This window comes from Engraulis encrasicolus, chromosome 21 (genome assembly GCF_034702125.1).
Source record: "Engraulis encrasicolus isolate BLACKSEA-1 chromosome 21, IST_EnEncr_1.0, whole genome shotgun sequence".
NCBI lineage: Eukaryota > Metazoa > Chordata > Actinopteri > Clupeiformes > Engraulidae > Engraulis > Engraulis encrasicolus.
The window spans coordinates 6,133,772-6,153,389 of record NC_085877.1 but is presented as its reverse complement, the minus strand read 5'-3'; the positions used below and the strand labels follow the sequence as shown (position 1 = coordinate 6,153,389).

Sequence of the window (19,618 nt, the reverse complement as noted above, 5' to 3'; positions counted from 1 at the left end):
CTAAATCTTAGTCCTATTAATAACTATGAAGTGAGAATCCTATCATCATGCTTATATTTCAAGGTCCTTTCACACTAATCAAACTAGTCCAACATAAATGGCAAAACCTTGTTTACTGATGTGGACTTGCAACACTGAATCTCAGCAGTTAGAGAAAATGTCCAAGTATACTGTTGAAAAGAATCCTCCGACGATGTGTATGGTATTGGTTATATGGTAGCTTACATTGCAGCACTCTAAATAGCATGACAAACATACTTGGCTACTGAATAAAGCCTCTGCGCGGAATCAGAATCCTTTCAAATTTGCTCGTCTGGAACAGAACCGCTATGAGGCATAAGATTTTGTTCGTATGGCCGATGTGTGTGATGTCTACGGCCAAGATAATAAATGGGAAACATCACTCCACATATCCGATGATTTGATTAAAACAATGGAAGGAAACACTCCACATACCCTACGATTTGATTGAAGTACCTCCTGTAGCCATCCAGGGTCTCGTGCTGAGGATCAGAGAGAAGACTCAGGCTTAGTAACGCTGGGCTTTGGTCCTACTATACTGTATAAATATCAAGAATCAGCAAACACATGCATATTTTTGAGATCGAGCGAGAGAGAGAGAGAGCGCGCGAGAGAGAGAGACCGCACGCGCGCGTGCGAGCGAGCGAGCGAGCGAGAGAGAGAGAGAGAAAGAGAGAGAGAAAGAGAGAGAGACATTGAGATAATTCTGCTGTGGAAAAAAGAAAAGGAGTCACACAGGAGCTGAAAGCGAATCAGGGGGAAAACTGTATTGAAAGTGTGTACTACTGTATTTGCCAACACAAGGTAAGACAGTATTACAGTATCCTATCCAGTAAACAGTGTGATGAGGTGTCCGTACCATATTGGAGTGTGGCTGCAGCACCAGCCGTGCCTGTTTCCTCCTCTGCTTCCTGTAGTAGTTCTCAAACGTGTCTCTGGCACCCTGGCAGAGAGATGAGACAGATTTGAGACAGATTTAAGACCACTAAATTTAGCAACATTGAGCTGTATTGACCTGTATCGCTCTTCCAAAGGAAGTTAACACATGTAGGCTATTGAACACTTCACCCACAAAAAACCCTGTTGCTGAATGGTAAAATCATAGCACTGTCCGTGTATCAATATTTGGAGCATAACCTGAGCTTAGTGTATTTATTTAAAAGCTAACACAAAGTGAAAGATGAACTTGGTTGTTAAAGTACTTGCATATTTCCAGCCCATCACAACACTGCAAATGACTGTAACTTGTGTGTGCAATAGCAGATGGATATGGCATACATAGAAAGACGTCTTCAGTAGAAAGAATGAACATAGAGGGGCATATAAAAGAGAGGCATATACTTTGTATAACCACTAAAATCTTCAATCACTGGCATTCTGAACATGCTTCAGTGCACGCTGGAGTATTAAAAGTAAGCGTTTATTGTTTATTCATCATGTGTCTTGAACCGGTGTTCAACTTTATATATTGTATATTTATCGTGTGACCTTTTCCGACAGATACTCTCTAAAGGGCTTGGGCAGGCCCACAGCCACAACAAAACAGCAGAGAGAGCGAGAGAGCGAGAGAGCGAGAGCGAGAGCAAGAGAGAGAGAGAGAGAGAGCGAGAGAGCGAGAGCGAGAGCAAGAGAGAGAGAGAGAGAGAGAGAGAAATCGCAGATCGTGCTTGGACTGTGACCTGTGTGTGTCCAGGGGCCAACAGAGAACTCTGTGTGCTTTTTTTCTCACTCCAGCCCCTTACTACGTCGTCGCCGCTTCAATGCCAGGGCTGTTCCTTATCACCACACGCCTCTTCAGAAAAAGAAAATAGTTGCAGTAACCATCAGTACGGGGCCTACGGTGTAGGTAGCGCCGGGAAACAGAGGGGTGTGGGGCCAAATGGAAATGGTGGGTAGTGCTGGGGGGTAGCGGTGGGGGGTGTTGCGCTGCAAAGGACATCTTATACAGTACCCATTAGCCTTGGTCTCATTAGCCGCGCTTCAGCGGCCCGGGGCCGCCCGGGGCTCAGGAGAGTGGCCGGCTCGGAGCTGCCGGCCCGGGCCATTTTTTGCCTGATCGGACTCATAGCCGACCCCAGGCACATTCAGGTACACGCCTTGTTTGTGAAACGTCAGTCGGGCACAGCCCACTTTCGCCCCAAATCACAGAAGGACAACAACAGAACAACGACAAAGAAGGAGAATAAAATGGAGCAAACTCTGCTGGAGCAGGTCGCCGTTTGGCTCGTAGCCTACGGACAAAGACGACAAGAACTGCAAAGAAAATGGCTTGCCTTTCAAGAACAGTTTTATTACATGGCAAAGTTGTCGATTCAGAAGCTGTATGGGACGCAGTGCATGTTAAGAAGACAAAGACGCATGAAAATACGAGCAGCTCGACAACTGAGAGTGAACAGAAGGAGACGTGCGAACATGCCCAGTTAATCCCCCCAATCGCGCACAGAAGCATGAGCCCCGGACATAGCGAGACATGAATGTGCAGGTAATTGAATAAGTTACCATGTGAAAGGAGACCAAATCCCTGAGACATAGCACCTTCATCAGTTGCTATAGAAAATTATGAGCCCCGGACATAGCGACACACCCCCTCGTTGCGGCGTGCCACCTGTCTATTCATTCATGTTATTTCCATCCATTTGACATTAAAGCCCTTGTGTAAATTTCAAACTGTGTTTGGCGATCAGTCTGAAACGTGCGATATAGCCTACCAGACCTTCGGCGATAATAGCGCAAAAGCTAAATAAGCCGACATAAATGTCATGTGTGAGTATTTGTGAGACACTTTTTATTGGTGTCCAGTGGAAAGCATGCCAAATCACGATAATGGCACAAGAGTTGGCGGCTAAAAGCAGAAAAAAGCCGACATGACTTAGCTATGACATCCCAAGTTTAAGTGTAGTGGTGCCCATGATGCCCTGATAACAACAAAAAAGTTATGTTGACTAAATAACTTTAAAAACACAAACAGAAGTGCCAAGGTTGCATCTTATGAAATTATGCCATAAGAAAGCCAAACACCCCAAACTAATGCTTAACCATAATTTGCCCAGAATTTAGCGATAAGTCCCCCATGCAGCCACATTTTTACACAGAGGTTGACCCCGCCTCCGAGCCTCGGCGGTGCTTGCTGGCCCATCGAATTCGACGGGCCAGGGAAATCGGCCCTTAGCCCCACAACCTGGACCGGCGGCCATCTTTAGCACCTAGCCCCCTTTTGATGAGATCACCGTCAGCCCCCTTTTGTCCGGGCCAGCCCGGGGCTGGCCCTGCAATGAGACCAAGGCTATTCTGTGGCCCAGCAAGTCCCTTACCACCTCCGGGTAAGAGGGGTTTCAGAGCAAAAGAGAGCAGACTCCCCTATCTATCTCTCGCCCAGACCAGACCAGACCAGACCCAGGTCCCCCCACCCCCCTGCTGGCACCCACCCAGAGATAAGGGCCCTTGGAGCTGGGGAGATGTTATCCCACAAAGGGCCCCCTTACACACACACCGCCAGAGTGGAGCCGTGCAGAACAGGGGGGTGACCAGACCCGCCACCCTCTGCCTGCCACCTCCTGCCACCCCGCTGAGTCCGCCCGTGGAATATGAGTCCGGCCGACTTCTCAGTGACGACTGATTGACAACCCCGGGTTGAAAGACCTCGCCACGGTTGCATTGTAGCGGGAGAGAGGTGTTCTCTCAAGGGCTCCCATTATACGGACAAAATAAAATCTTTGAATTTGAATGAGACCAAAAAAAACTTAAGACCAGCCCAAGGCCACATGTTCTGGGGACAAGGTTTTGACTTGCCTATGCCAAAACAATAACAGAAAACTCCATTGACAAGACGGGAATTGAAGGTACAAACAGTGACTCTTCCTATACAAATACACAAACAATGGTAAATCCCACTGAGGGGTTGAAACTCTTACTTGCTGGATGGCTCCCTCTCACACACTCACACACACATGAACGCACAAACGCGCACACACACAATCTTTGTCAGTATCGCAGAGCATTTAGGGTTCAACTTTGACCTTCCCCATTTCGTCTCACCACTTCCTGCTGTGAAGGAGGTCTGCTTCCTGTCCGATAGACTTGAGGCACTCAGAGGCCTGTGTGTGTGCGTGTGTGTGCGTGTGTGTTTGTGTTCACTCCAAGGCCTAGAAACCAAGTGTGCACACAGGCCACCCCCAGCACTGCAACAGGCAACCTAAAGGGCTCCGCATACTTAACGTGCATAATGTGGCGCATTTGGCACGAGAACCATTAAAATGTGGCAGACCATTCATAGTCAAAAGCGCCAATTACAGGCTTTTCCTCGCATTTTTGGAAGTGTGCCCTCTGCTGTTCATGAGAGAAACGGCAGAATCTGTCGCACTCGCGGCAGAGTTCTAGAGAGGTATAAAAATAGAAAGCCAAACACGGCTGATGTAGGGCTACTGAACGTCTGACTTATGACTTATCACAATAAAACATAGATATTTGTTGTAGCTTACATTCCCAGATAATTCCAAGACCACGTGAGAGCATTGTTCTGGCCGCAGAATTTATAAATAGATCACAACCTGCTTTACTGAACAAAGTAAACAATTGTTTCACTGAACAACATTTAAGGGAGAAGATAAAATAACTTCCTAAGACATTTTGTTATCCTCAAAATGATGTAGGGTCCATTCTGTAGTACAGTAGCTATAGCCTATCTCTTCGCAACTCCTGCTTTGTCTGCCTACCTGCATGGTCGCTGGTGGCGCACGCCAAGTTACAAAAAATGGTGGGGTGCAAGACCTTGCGCCGTGGCACCTTGCGGAGGGGCGTGTGACGTCATTTTGAGCGCACGCCATCGTCGCCAGGGAGGTATGAATGAGGTTAGCGCCAGTTACGTTAACTGTGAATCCGCCTTAAGACTCAACCCTCCCCCCAATGGAGACTAGGGTGGGGTGGGGTGGGGTGGGTTGGGGTGACATGGAGGCTATCGAAGTGCAGAAGGTGAAATTAAAAAACAGCCAAGCTCCCCTGTGGTCCACCCCCCCTTTTTTTTCTTTCTTTGCGTTTCTTTCAATCCCTCCTTCCCTCTCTCTTTTTCTGTCTGTCTCTCTGTCTCTGTCTCTCTCTCTTGGCTGTAAAAAACAGCCAAGCTCCCCTGAGGTCCACACCCCCCTTTTTTTCTTTCTTTGCGTTTCTTTCAATCCCCCCTTCTCTCTCTCTTCTGTCTGTCTCTCTGTCTCTGTGTCTCTCTCTCTCTTGCAAAAAAGCAGGAGTTGGAGATGGTTGGAGTCAGTTTCTTGGAGCAGGAACTGAATGACCTAAGGAGTCAAAGGGGGTTGAAACAGTACCCCGCTTTGTTCTTGCTCTCTGTTTCTGACTGTAAGTGTGTGTGAGTATATGTCTGTACATGGGGTCAGGGTGGGGGGGCAGAGAGAGAGAGAGAGAGAGAGAGAGAGAGAGAGAGAGAGAGAGAGAGAGAGAGAGAGAGAGAGAGAGAGAGAGAGAGAGAGAGAGAGAGAGAGAGAGAGAGAGAGAGAGATGTGGGGGGTTAAGGGGTAAATTTACTGCGACACCTCCAGGCTCTAACCCTACTTCATCTCTTTCCAGTTCAGCAAAGGTCACGTCATCAGCGTGAACAGGCGGAACACTCTGCTCCATAAACATGCCTGGACCTCCTGGCTGCCTCTTCTCTCTCCTCCACACATCTCTCTCTCTCTCTCTCTCGCTCTCTCTCGTTCTTTCCCCCCTCTAACTCTCTTTCTCTCTGTCTGTCTCTCTCGCTCTCCTCTCCCGCTTCCAAATGCCCAATTTCTCTCTCTCTCTCTCTCTGTCTCTCTTCTAGACATCTCTCTTTCTTCCTCCTTCTTCCCCCCTCTCTCTGTCTCCCTCTCCCCCTCTCCTCACCCTCTTTCAAATGACCCATTTCTCTCTCTCTCTCTCTCTCTCTCTCTCTCTCTCTGTCTGTATCTCTCTTTCGCTCTCCAAATTCCATCAGGCCCTCTCGCTGCCTAAACACCACATCATGTCCCCATATTCAGACATTTTTCTGTGGGAGAGTGATGAGAAAACCCAGGCCATGCACGGCCTAGCCCCAGAGTAATGCACCCACCCCTGCAAACACGCACACAGCCAGATACACACACACCGACCCACACACAGAAACACAGAACGACCCACACACAGAGACACACGCAGACAGACACACACACACACACACACACGCACCCTGACACACGCACGCACGCCCTCACGCATGCACACACGCACACACGCACCCTCTCAGTCCAAAGTTCAGCTGCAAATGACAGCCTTCCTCATTCCTCCAAGACAGGCAACCTGAGGCCAGAGTGGCTGGATTTGGCTGCAGTGGCTGGATACGGGGTGGATAATGTATACCTGGTGCTCGACTGTATTCCAGGCAAGACGAGTCATGAAACAGGGTGGCGATCCATTGGTCTGACTAGAAGCAGTTGGCACCCGCTGAATCGTACTGTTTACACTGATCATAATTCTAATCAGATTTTTCATAGCCTATTTGAAAGGTACGCGCTTGGTAGCAGACAAAGGCGTATTGTTCGCAGGCTTCGAGTTGAATAGGGAGGAATTCAAACTCTGATTGGAGAGGGGTGGTGCAAGTAAGTCAAAACGGATGGAGGACGGGGAGGACAAAATTGACAACCGCCCCCCACTCCCTCAAAAAAAGCTAAAAACTTGATTGGGAATGAGCTTTTACATCCATGTTTATATTTCAAATAAATGAAGCGAGACTGGATGGAGACACTGGTGCGGGAGGCCCTAACCGTGGAGCGACCCCGAAAAATGCAATAAAGAGATGGAGAGACGAGAGGGGCCGTCCAACAATAGTCAGAGATTGGCACCCGTTGCCAGTCACGCTCAAATGCGGGGGCTATGGTCACATCCACCAACTTGGCCTAGAACCTTCTCTCCAGTTCTCCCTGATGCCTCTGGCCTCTGGTTTCCTCTGCAGGGCCAAGCGGCAACTCTATCAAAGACACGGGGTCAAGAGGACATGGGCGTGTTTACCACCTCTGGATGCACTTAAAAGGAATAACAGCAGCAGCAGAACAGAACTCTTAAGAGATGAGGTAAGGGTAAAAAACAAAAGAAAACGCTTAAAAAAAAAACGAGGAGGGGGGGGGAAGAAACAACGGTGGGAAAAAGGCGATGGAATGAAGACAAAGCCAAACAAACATGGAAGTCACACAAAAAAACAACACAAAACAATGAGGCCTCGGGCCCGGGCCGAGATATGACGAGCCAGAAGCCGGTTGAAGAAGTCATGCCTGTCAACACCTTGGGAACGCTCGGGCCTGTGCCACTCTTGAAGCGTTTCCTGCAGGCCAAGCACGCCTTTTCCCTCGCCACTTACATGTACGTTTTTGCCTTTCCCTGACACCAACTCGCAGAGGGCAAGAAGCGGTTACTCACACATTTTTGAATGCGGCCAACTCCCTCTCTCTCATCCGCCAGAACCCTGGATGCAACGCCACCACACATCAAGCCTTTTGCTCCCCCCAAAAAAACACCTCAACCAGAAGACAAAAACACTACATCCAAGGTCACGGCCCCTGGTGATGGCAAGATCAAGGATGAGGATATGGATGAGGAGGAAGAAGAGGAAGAGGAGGCAGAGAACTGTTTCCTCTCAGGAGACTGGGGCCCAGCCTGAACATCAGAGAGGGCCACTACACTCTTCTCCTTTCACACACATCCAAAGCATCATCTAAGTTCAACACTTTTTTCTCGGTTCTCACCATTTGGCCCATTATATCTTTTTATCTCACATTGGTCATGACTTCGTTCTTTATCTATAACCTTTAATGTGACCATATGGGCAGGGGTTTATTGCTGTCCAAACATACAAAAACGTCTTTCTGCTCTTCTTTGGAATTGGTCTACATTTTGTATGGGAGCAAGTCTTGTGTGTGTGTATATATACAGGCTCTTGGTAGACAATACTAACCCGACTAACACAGACACCCCAGCCCCTTGCGAAGGAGATCAGTTTCCGAGGACCCGGGGGTGACCGAGGGGTCATGACCAGTGCCATGGGAAGGAAACACATAAACTACAACATTCCCCGCGAGGAAAGAAAGAGAGAGAGAAAAAACAACACCCTTTTTGCCTATCAAGAGACACGATATACTCCTTAAGTTTGTTTACCTTCGCCCCCTTTCCCTTTCACGACAGCCATGGGATAACCCCGGCATGCCCCCTTCACCTCTCCACCAACCACTTCACCTTCTGACCTCGCCTGTGTGTGTGTGTGTGTGTGTGTGTGTGTGTGTGTGTGTGTGTGTGTGTGTGTGTGTGTGTGTGTGTGTGTGTGTGTGCATGTGTGTGTGTGTGTGCATGTGTGCGTGTGCGTGTGCGTGTGCGTGTGTGTGTGTGCGTGCGTGGGCGCGCGCATGTCTAGTGTGTGCACTTGTGTGCATGTAGTGTGTGTGTGTGTGTGTGTGTGTGTGTGTGTGTGTGTGTGTGTGTGTGTGTGTGTGTGACAAAGTGTTTCAGAGACCCTTTTCACTTCCCCTCTTTCCACACTTCATCATGTTCCACTCACCAATTTTCACTGCCTACCCCCTGAGCATGTAGCATGCGTGTGTGCAAGTGTGTGTGTGCAAGTGTGTGTGTGTGTGTGTGTGTGTGTGTGTGTGTGTGTGTGTGTGTGTGTGTGTGTGTGTGTGTGTGTGTGTGTGTGTGTGTGTGTGTGTGTGTGTGTGTGTGTGTGTGTGTGTGTGTGTGTGTGTGTGCTTATGAGTATGGATGTATATATGCATAGATGGATAAATAGTTTATTGTTCCCGAGGAGGAAATGTGTTCTCACCACCACTCAGGGATGCCGTCACTGCAGAGCATGTGCAGAGAAAATGTCTGCATGTATACCTATGCATGTACTGTATGTATGTGCCTGTGTGTGTGTGTGTGTGTGTGTGTGTGTGTGTGTGTGTGTGTGTGTGTGTGTGTGTGTGTGTGTGTGTGTGTGTGTGTGTGTGTGTGTGTGTGTGTGTGTATGTGTGTGTCTGTATGTGTGTGCCTGTGTGTGTGTGCCTGTGTGTGTGTGCGCGTGTGTGTGTGCATGTGCGTGTGTGATGTAGTCTTCCACAAATTCACCCACAAGCCGTGTAAGCTAGAATGACGGCTCCATCCCATCCAAGACCTGAATGTGCTTGACCTTAAAAGGCCAAAGGTTGACATTCAAATCCACTTTCCACCCTGGCAGCCCCTTTACCTGGAGACTGGAGACTGGAGATGGCCGTGCCCAAAGCCAGAGTGCAGCCGGCACCACCAGGGCCTCCACCGGGCACTCAAGAGCTCAGAGTTTATTTGGTTAAGCTGAGTCACAAAAAATACTCATGGATGATGGTGGGTAGCAGGGAGTGAGTGAAAGAAAGAAAGAAAGAAAGAAAGAAAGAAAGAAAGAAAGAAAGAAAGAAAGAAAGAAAGAAAGAAAGAAAAAAGACAGAAAGAAAGAAAGACAGAAAGAAAGAAAGACAGAAAGAAAGAAAGACAGAAAGAAAGAAAGATCAAGAGTAAGAGTGTGAGAAAGAGAAAGAAAAACAGAGAGAGAGAGAAAGCGAGAGAGAGAGAGAGAGAGAGAGAGTGAGAGAGAGAGTGCGAGAGAGAGAGAGTGCGAGAGAGAGAGAGTGCGAGAGAGAGAGAGAGAGAGAGAGAGAGAGAGAGAGTGCGAGAGAGAGAGAGTGCGAGAGAGAGAGAGAGAGAGAGTGCGAGAGAGAGAGAGAGAGAGAGAGAGAGAGAGAGAGAGAGAGAGAGAGAGAGAGAGAGAGAGAAGGAGATGGTGGCTGGCTGGCTAATTGAGAGAGCTTGATTGTAACCGTTGTATAACAGCTGAGGAAAACACATACAGGGCCCCTCAACACATGGGGCCCAATGAAGCACACAAATACACGTCCAGTCATGATTTCCTGATTTGGTGGTAAAAAGAAATGGAGGGCTGGTGGTGGGTCGGGCCGTCCAGAGTCATGGATCTTCTCAGCACTGTGGGTGTGGTGCAGTGACTGTATATTACAGTACGGTCAAGTCATTTGCATGGTGTCGTCGCTCATAAGGAGAACATGCAGAGGTGACTTACCAAGACGGTGTATATGTGCAGACAGCGGTAGACAGGAGAGAAGTCCACCAGTTCCTGTGCGCCGGGCACCTGCAGAGAGAGAGGAACAGAGGAGGACATACGGGGAAGACAGACAGAGAGGACAGAGACACACAGAGAGAAAGCGAGATGGGGAAAAAAAGAAAACACTTTTTAACTGGACAAAAAAGCTGACTATTTACTTCTCACTGTGCACATAAAAATTGTTACCCAACCCTTCCCCACAGGCATACAGTAAACAGACGCACACGCGCACTCACGCACGCACACACACACATGCGCGCGCGCACACACACACAGTCACACACACACACACACACACACAGATACACACACACACAGTCACACACACACACACACACACACCCATCTGAAACCTGTTCCATCCTTCTTCTTTTTGGGAATGCTGCTTAGTTTTCCCCAGAGCTGGGGCTGCCTAAACAATGCCAGCTTTCATCTCCCTCCCACGGAACCACCAGGAACACTCAACTCAACACAAAAAACAAACACGGCGCAAAAGCGCGGGCCACGGCACCCATCAAAGCGGCTCGGAGAGGAAGAGCCATGTCAAACAATGGGCGCGCAGCAAACAAACAGCCTCCGCGCCTTGCGCTGAGCCGTGCAGTGGACGTTTTGAAAAGCTCCCTCGGCGCGCTGCGGTGGAGTGGTGCAAGCTCACGTCGTGTCAAGGAGGAGGCCGAGGGCAAGAAAGGCCAAGGAGGCATTGACGTGGTGTGCCACCGTGAGCTGGCAGCGTTGGCACCACCTTGGGTTCTTGACAGGATGCAGGCCGTGGCGGTGGGCACCGAGAGATGGGAAGAGCAGATGGAGCTGGTGCGTCGACTCGGCCCGCACAGGAAAGGCTACGACGGTGACGCACGTACGGGGAAGGGCGGAGGGTGGAGGTGGAGGGGTGATGAGGGGAGTAGAGCAGGTCAAGAACAGGTCCTTACAGTCAGGTCAACAGATATCTAAACCGCACATGTGCTTGTAGCATGGGAGGAGAGGGATATGGGTTTTATGACGGATGGTCCCCGTTGCAAGCCCGGTGGTCAGAGCACATAATTAGGGGGTTAACGAAACCATGTGTGGAAGCCTTTGCTGTATCAGACGTTCGACCGCATCGTTTATAAGAAGTGTTGTGTTTTTCTTTTGCAGAGGCAGAGGTTCAATGAAGTTCCCCTCATTAAAACAAACTCGTGGCACTGGATTCTCAGGCAAGTCGCACACTGATGTGACTGAGATGTCGATCTTAACGTTTAGTCCACTTATGTTGCCCGTCATCGAACATGATGAATGAATTATGCAAAAAAATTCAAAAGCATTCATGAAAGTTATTAGGGAAGTATATCGCCATCTCACTCAGCCGTCAAGAAGCATATGAGTGCCCTGCCATGGCTCATACGGTAGGGCAATGCACCGCTACGCTGGGGACCCGAGTCAGATTCCGGCCCGAGGTCATTTCCCGATCCGCCGCCTCCAAGTCGCTTCCTGTCACCGTCTGAAGCTGTCCCATCTAATAAAGGCATAAAAGCCCATGCATTTAAAAAAAAAAAAAAACATATGAGGACTTCCTTCATATGACAGTTTCCCCCCATAACAAACTACAGCGCAACCCTACTCACCTGGACTAACCTTGGTATGCCTGTGTATCCTGTATTCTCCTCAGGCTTTGTACATTGTTCGTTATCTCCACTCCTGGGAGTCACTTTGGATTAAAGCAGCTGTGAACTGTAATGTAATATTGTGGTGTGGTGGGTGAACTACCCAGTGCCGTGCAATGGCGTGAAGGAACAGACAGCCGTTTCCTTGGCATTAAGTAAATCAAAACAGCTTGCACTGTGGCTGCTACTTAGATGCTAGCATGTCTGCACACGACCACTGAGGAATATTCCTATCCACAAGGCTCTCCACGCGAAGCCTATGGGTACCAGACTAAGTGCTAAATAGCACCATCTCACTTATGACAAGACTATAATTTGGGCATCAACACATCCCGAGGATCACAGGAAACAAGGTGGTCGTGGACATTTCATAGGAGACATGCCTTGCTTGCATCTTCTCAAGCTGAGGTCAGTAGTTGCTCGTGTGGTGAGCTTTCGAAACATTTGGCCCTTTGTGTATGGATCGTTGCCATTACAACTTCTCCTTGTAACTCCAAACTTGCTGTGGTTGTGGCTTCACCACATTGCAGCTCTCAAGAGTTTTGCCCTGGTTCTTTTTTTCCCCCTGACATGTCAGCCTTAGCTTCCAGAAAGTCTGTATAGCTCCCTATCCAACGCATCAGGGACTGAGCGTCATTAGTGGTCCCGTTGGCAAGAGTTTAAAAATCTCAACATCGACCGCACCGTGACCTATGTAATTTGCCTTATTTCCGGTATACTGTAGCTCACCCCTTACGGACAAGGAGGACTCACTAGTGTTGTTACAACATCAAGGCAGACGTCAACAAAAACACCAGCATTAAAAACAGCTGAGGGCTACGTGTGAGATGTCACTCGTAGCTGCTCCGCAGTGCTGCTGGGTCCAGATGAGTTTACAGACCCTCTCCTCCCCTCCCGCTCCCTCTCCCACCCTGTCTCCTCTCCTCTCAGCATCATTACCATCCACTGTGTGGAGATCACGTTCCACATGCTCCTCACGACACACCCCTGCCCCAGGGGAATGAGACGGCCCTAATGACACTAAACTACTGCAGAAACGAGACGGTCCATTAAGAAAAGGGGAAGGCCCGGGGCTCGCCAGGCCCGGCCCTAAGCCAGAAGCCACAAAGACAGCAGCAGAAGGGGAAATCAAGAGGGGTTTTGGGGGCAGGGGGCCGTGGTTTGAATTAAACTAGGAAAAGAAGGAAGACAAAAGAAAAAAGGAAATGGTAAATAAAATGACAGAAACTGTAGGATGGAAGAATGATGGGGAAAGAATGGATGCATAGAGCACGTAGAGTATGAGGGTAAGACTGGTAGTCCACACTGAGACAATGAAAACAAGACAGACACACATCACCTCAGATTACCAGACACAAGCAGGTCATTGGCAGATCACCACCCTTGCCTGCGCTCTCAAATAAATGAAATCTTTTGTTCATTATGGGGGAGTGACTCACATGGTCGGGACCCCTCATGTCAGAATCCTTTCTCCTTTTTCACAAATCTGGATCGAGTTGGCCATAGCCATCTGTCAGACACTGATCAAACCATCACAGGCACAATGTTTCCAGCAATCAAGCTAAATCCAGGATATGCGTTCACAGACAAGAGACGTCCTGAACTTGACCTTCTGACTTTCACAAGAAGGTTAGAGGTTAGAGGTTAGAGGTTAGAGGTCGGAGCTCACCTCGTCCTCTTCGTCTTCCTCTTCGTCCTCCACGTCCAGGATGCCAGAGTCCTGCTCGGAGAGAGGGCTGCCGCTCTGGCCCTCCAGCTCAGTGATGGCCATCTCCTTCCGGGCGCGTCGGCCGCTCCCCCCTCGCTGCTGCGGCTGCTGCATGCCCGCACTGTTCATGGAGCGCTGCTGTTGAGCCTGCAGATAAACACAAAAAACATCAGTCCATTTAATACCAATTTATTTGTTTGGTTACTGAGTTGTTGAGCCTGCAGATTAACACAAGAAAGTCCATTAGTCAAGCTTATCATGTATTATTATTTACCATGATTTACATAGTTTGCTACTTATTCAATCACTTAGTTGTACTTTGGCAATTTACATTTATTAAAAACACAAAATACTGTCTATTTTGCAGTTCAATTGGGACTCATCGCATCATCCCTCAGCTTGCAGGTGCATCACGGAGGGACAAAACATCACTTGAAAGCAGTTGCTGGAGCACACTGCAGCTTTGTTTTTAAGCATTGTGCCAAATATCCCTATGGGACAATAACGAATCTAATCTAATCTGATTTGGTACAAAACACTCGACTAACTTTTCAGTGTTGCCACACCTTCAGAGTACTGTCTATTTTGCATCCATAGACCAATTTAGGTCAGACTAAGGCTACTGAATATATACTATTCAATTATTTATCTACATGAGACATAAGTGCATGGTCCATGCCAAGGTATGCAAAGGAGTAAGAGCAAGACAAAGTAAAAAAATAATAATAATAAAATAAAAGACAAGTACGCAACCATCAAACATATACGCGCTCTCTCCAGTGTCGCTTCAGCTTGGAGGAGAACCTCACAGAGCTCTTAGCTGGATACAATCAAAACAAAACAAGGAATGCACTGTATAAGCCTCCAGAGAGACAAAGTTCCACCATGAGCATGTTTACTTGGTGTTGGATGAGGGGGGACAGATTTTACCTAACCAATAATTATTTTCCTTCACAAGAGAAGAATTTTCCTCCTAACCTTCAGGGCCTGCAAACCACGATGAGGACTCAGTAAAGACGGGGAAATTCTACATCAGAAAGCACGATGCAAACAAAAAAAGACTGACAAAGGAACCTTAAAAATGTGCTTATTGGGATCTAGAGAGGCCAAGACTATATTTTATATTTTTCTGTGAAAAAAGTATAGAACAGAGGGGTTCAGAGAGTCAGATGGTTCATGTCCTTGTTGGCCTGAGTTGTGTTCAAGGATCATTGATGGTTTGGTTGCGTCCATGTTTCTCTTGTGGCTTCTTCAACTTCGCCTCACTGCATACAGTGTATCTCCAAGTATGAACTGACCGTTACGGTTTTCCTCACAATATCTAATAACAAAGTAGAGGAGCTTTAAATCCTTTTGAGCACATTTTGCATCTCCATTCTTCTCCATTCCACATTATATTCAAGGATAGTTACCCAGTCTGAACACATTAGAGAACCTGCGTAAGTCATGACCACTACACAATTTAATTTGAACACACACACATGGGTTGCCATTCTGACACAGAGGAAAAGACGTTTTCAATGAACCCCTTCAGCCACCATATCTCTCCAGCAAGTGGGAAGGGTCATGGTAGAAAAGCAAGACGGCGTTGAGAGGTCCGGGGGAAAAAACGTAATTAAGGATGCCCTCTCGAGAAAACAAAAAAGTGGTGGGGGAACCTTCCCTGAAGACTGCGTCAAACCATCGTCCTGACGTCTGCAAATGCGTCATCAGCTTTTGTGCACGTCCGTGAGGCACTCGTTAGTGCCTCAGACTTTGGAGACGTGCAAGACCAGCAAGAATGGAGGGTTCTGCCACTTCCCCATCACGGCGAGTGACAATAGAATTTCAGACTTTCAGAGGTCTGAGAAAAATAATAAATTAAAAAAGCACAAGAGCTTGAAGTGGAGCCCTCCAGGATGGGTATTAAAGGAGAATAGAGGTCCCTTGAGGAGAACCCCATTACAGCCTTACAATCACAACCACCATGTGCCTTCATTGTGCTCCCAGCAAACTGCTGCTCTCCCTTGTCTGTCAGCGACTCCAAGTGCAATGGATCCACTTGAAATATTTTGGTAAATGGCAGGTTGGACGTCAATGGTGACGCAAGATGGGACGAAGCAGAGGGGGGACACCCAATCTTCCCAGGGTCTCTTCCCACGCTGGGGCCTTTGTCATGGGTGGAGAGGTTCATGAAGGACCTGCCCCTGCTGATGTCCCATTAGAAAAGGTGGGAGTAGAAGGGGTAGGCACCAGGCAAAGGTCATCAAGGACAACCTAAACTCACAGACCTGAGTGCAGGTATCACAACATGGGCCCTTAACCCATTAGGACACAGTGTTATAAGTTTGCGGTTACCAGAATGGCAATGGTCAAGTTGTAGTGTATTACTAAAGGCCCTGTGTTATGTCATAGTTTTGTAGTACTATGGTCGTTAACTTTTCAACGACTATTACAGCGTGCCACTGGACTGGAGGCACGGCGTGCAATGAGGGGCTACAAATTGGAGGACAAATCATGGCAGATGAAAACGAGTATACAAATAATACTTTTATTTAGAAAGGATATGATTTACTTACAGTTAGTTTTTAGATTTAACCACATCCATAATGAATTGGAATGTAGAGAATAGTTCACTGCACATTGAATATGGGCTATATTGAAGGTTCCCAGAACAGAGGGAAACACTGGCCTAAATAATCGTAGTACATCTGAACAAATTCAACACTTACAGCAATAAATGATTTAAGCTTTTTTCTTTCATAAGCATACATTTTAGGTTGTTTGAGCCAAGCACCGCAATCTCGGGTTTTCCTGACACCTGCTTAAGACTCTCAGGGCAGTTTTCCACACAGACTCAAGGGCTCAAACGTCATTTCAACACAATATCACAGTTCATCTAATAATTGTGGTCAGAGATGATTAAACTATTTCTGCCAGGCTTTCTGGACGTGTGTGGTGCTGCCTTAATTCCATATTTCAGGAGACAAGGCGAAGAGATGTGGTATATGCTGCCTAGATCATCTTGCAGAAACAAGAAAAAAGGCAGGCAGACAGACAGACAGACAGACAGACAGAGGAAGGTGGAGCCATGCTATTCCAGTAGACGCAGGCTCTAATGTGCAGTCAATAAGTGTGACAACCATATAACTTCCTCTCCTGTGAGGTCTGTGTGTGTGTGTGTGTGTGTGTGTGTGTGTGTGTGTGTGTGTGTGTGTGTGTGTGTGTGTGTGTGTGTGTGTGTGTGTGTGTGTGTGTGTGTGTGTGTGTGTGTGTGTGTGTGTGTTCGGTAACTAGATATAGGTAATCAATCTTCTGCTTCACAGGCAGGGCAATGTGTTTCCCATTAATCTGTGTAGTAAGCCAGACTGAGCAACTACATATCCATTCACAGAAAGAAATGGATGGAGAGATTAAGAGGGGGAAGAGAGAGAGAGAGAGAGAGAGAGAGAGAGAGAGAGAGAGAGAGAGAGAGAGAGAGAGAGAGAGAGAGAGAGAGAGAGAGAGAGAGAGAGAAGGAAAGGGATGAAAAGGAAAAGAAAGGGATAGAAAGAAGATGGGAAGGGTAAGACCAACAGAAAAAAAGAACACATGAATAAAAGCTTAGGATGGCTGAACGGAGACGGGAGAGGGCATGGGATACACACAGGCACGCACACACCAGAATGAAAGGATGGTGGAGATAGAAAGAGAACTGAGTGGGGGAAGGGTGCATTAGAACCTAAAGTATCCAGCCTTGACCACACACACACCCACAACCACCCCCCACCACCCACACACACACACGCACACCATCTTGCCTCGCCTTGCCTTGGCCTTGCCTTGCCTTGCCTTGCCTTGCCTTGTGTGGCACACAATGAAACCATTCTCAGACTCTCCCTGGATCCCCTGATTTATTTATTTTCAGATCATTCATTAGTGGAATTAAAACAAATCACAGGCACATTGCAGCAGCAGCCACAGCAGCAGCCAGCCTGCCTGAATTCCAGCAGCATGGCAGCCAGTCACGGGCAGGACCTTGCGGCTCGAGCCCCTTCCCAACCCAACCCAACCCACCCACTCACTCTCCTCCTAACCCAACCCAACCCAACCCAACCCCCTTTCCAACCCAACCGCTCTCCAACCAAACCACTCTCCTCCTGAACTAACCCACCTGCTCTCCTTTTAACCCATCCGCTGTATTCCTAACCCAACCCAAACCCCTTTCTAACCCAACCGCTCTCCTTTTAACCCATCCGCTCTCCTCCTAACCCAACCCAAACCCCTTTCTAACCCACCCGCTCTCCTTTTAACCCATCCGCTCTCCTTCTAACCCAACCCATCCGCTCTCCTTCTAAGCCCGTGTCTCAACCTTTTTTTCAACCAACGCTCCCTGGACCCCTGCTCCCTCCTCATAAGCCTACCAGTGCCCCCCCTATTAAAAAACAAAATGGACTAATGCACCCCAATGTCAACTAAGCACAGCAGCCTCTCAGATTTATCCTTCTCAACAACCCCCTATGGCTCCCCAACACCCCCTGGAGGGCTGTAGAGCCCCCGTTGAGAAACACTATTCTAACCCAACACAACTGCTCTCCTCATGCCACCACACCACACCACACCTCTCCATCTCCTTCCCTCTCCCTCTCCCTCTTCTCATTCTCTCTCCATCTCCCCCTCCCTCTTCCCCCTCCCTCTCCTTCTCCCCTCCTGTGGCAAATCACCTTCTCTTATTAGTGAGCTGGGCCGTTTCAGTCTTTTGGGCTTATAGTGGATGGAAACGGTGGTAGATGGTGATGTAAAGGTGTTGGGTCGTGTTATAAAAGCAAGAGTATCTGTGTAGCTGTTAGGTGGCACAGTAATGTGTGTGTGTGTGTGTGTGTGTGTGTGTGTGTGTGTGTGTGTGTGTGTGTGTGTGTGTGTGTGTGTGTGTGTGTGTGTGTGTGTGTGTGTGTGTGTGTGTGTGTGTGTATGTGTGTGTGTGTGTGTGTGTGGTGGAATGCTGCATCAAGTGTATGGAGGGGGGGGTTGAAAGGAGAGGGGTGGGGGGTGGACCACCAACGTGTTCCTGCACCCAAATAAATCTAAATCTGTCGTGAGGGCCACAGTGCAGAGGGATTAGAGGGGCTGATGACTAGCCTATGACCCGCGCAGGCCGACTAATCTGACCTGTTACACAGGACTCCAGAATTGTGGCGGCAGAGAGAGGTGATCCGTGGAAGTCATTTGGTTAGTCATTCTTAGTCATGATTACATGCATAACCTTTCTTATTGGAAAAAACAAAAAAACTACGGGAAATACTTGCATTTTTTTTTTGTCTACAGTAAGTATGTCTAATAAGCAAGGTCAACCCCTTAGCTCAAACGTGCACCTTTGGAAAAAGCGGTTGCAGTTTCCGATGTACAGGGTCAGCTTCCTATTCCAGGGTACAAGACACGTTCATATGGTACTTGCCGGCCAACATTGTCTAACATTGACAGTTTACTGGACATTTCTTTACATCCGTCACTCAAGTTCTCGCATAAACTGGAAAATAAAGAACATTCAGAGAGTGACAGAGGTAAAGAAATGCAAATGATATATATCAGACAAAATGAAAAAAAATTGAGGAAAATGTTCAATATTGCCATAGTGACTGTGTACAGTGCATACAAATCTATGCTAGTAGATAAGCACTTGTGGAATAATGTTCATATTTAATGCCCTCACCAACTGTTCATTCAAGCTACTAGAATTACCATTAGAACAGCAAAGTGCAGTCATGGAAGGCCAGAGAACCTTTTTTCATATACGATGTTGAACTTGTAATTTCATAGGCAGCAACGTGGACCTTTCTTTGATTGCGATCGACTTGCAATCCTTTTGCGGAGACGATAAGCCAACGAAAATTAAAGCGAAAGAAGCAAAAACAAAATTTGACAGACAAGGCAAAAGTCTGGAAATAGCTTTTTTGGCCCGCCACCACCACAGAGCTCGGTCAGGAGCTGAGCGGGAACACGGCGGCCAGTCAGATAAGGTGACCTCGTGTCTGTGGCTCCGCCAAGCCGAGAGCGGTGAGGGGCTGCGGCATCTCCTACCGTGCGCATCGGAACGGGAGGACGTGACCAGACTAGCTGCAGCCAGGATGCTAGCGTGGGGTAACCACCACACTCCTATGGGTAGGCAGGCGG

The 19,618-nt window shown here is 48.0% G+C and overlaps 1 protein-coding gene across 2 annotated transcripts in view; it reads right to left on the bottom strand.

Annotated features, from left to right (window-relative positions):
• exoc6b (exocyst complex component 6B) overlaps positions 1-19,618 on the bottom strand; it is a 111,027-nt gene that overhangs the window by 64,112 nt on the left and 27,297 nt on the right. For both annotated transcript variants that reach the window (XM_063187350.1, XM_063187351.1), the window contains exons 7-10: positions 13,451-13,636; positions 10,100-10,168; positions 881-964; positions 457-503 (exon numbers count right to left, since the gene is read on the bottom strand). In XM_063187350.1, the coding sequence (XP_063043420.1) occupies positions 457-503; positions 881-964; positions 10,100-10,168; positions 13,451-13,636 (386 nt within the window). The remainder of the gene's footprint in view (positions 1-456; positions 504-880; positions 965-10,099; positions 10,169-13,450; positions 13,637-19,618) is intronic.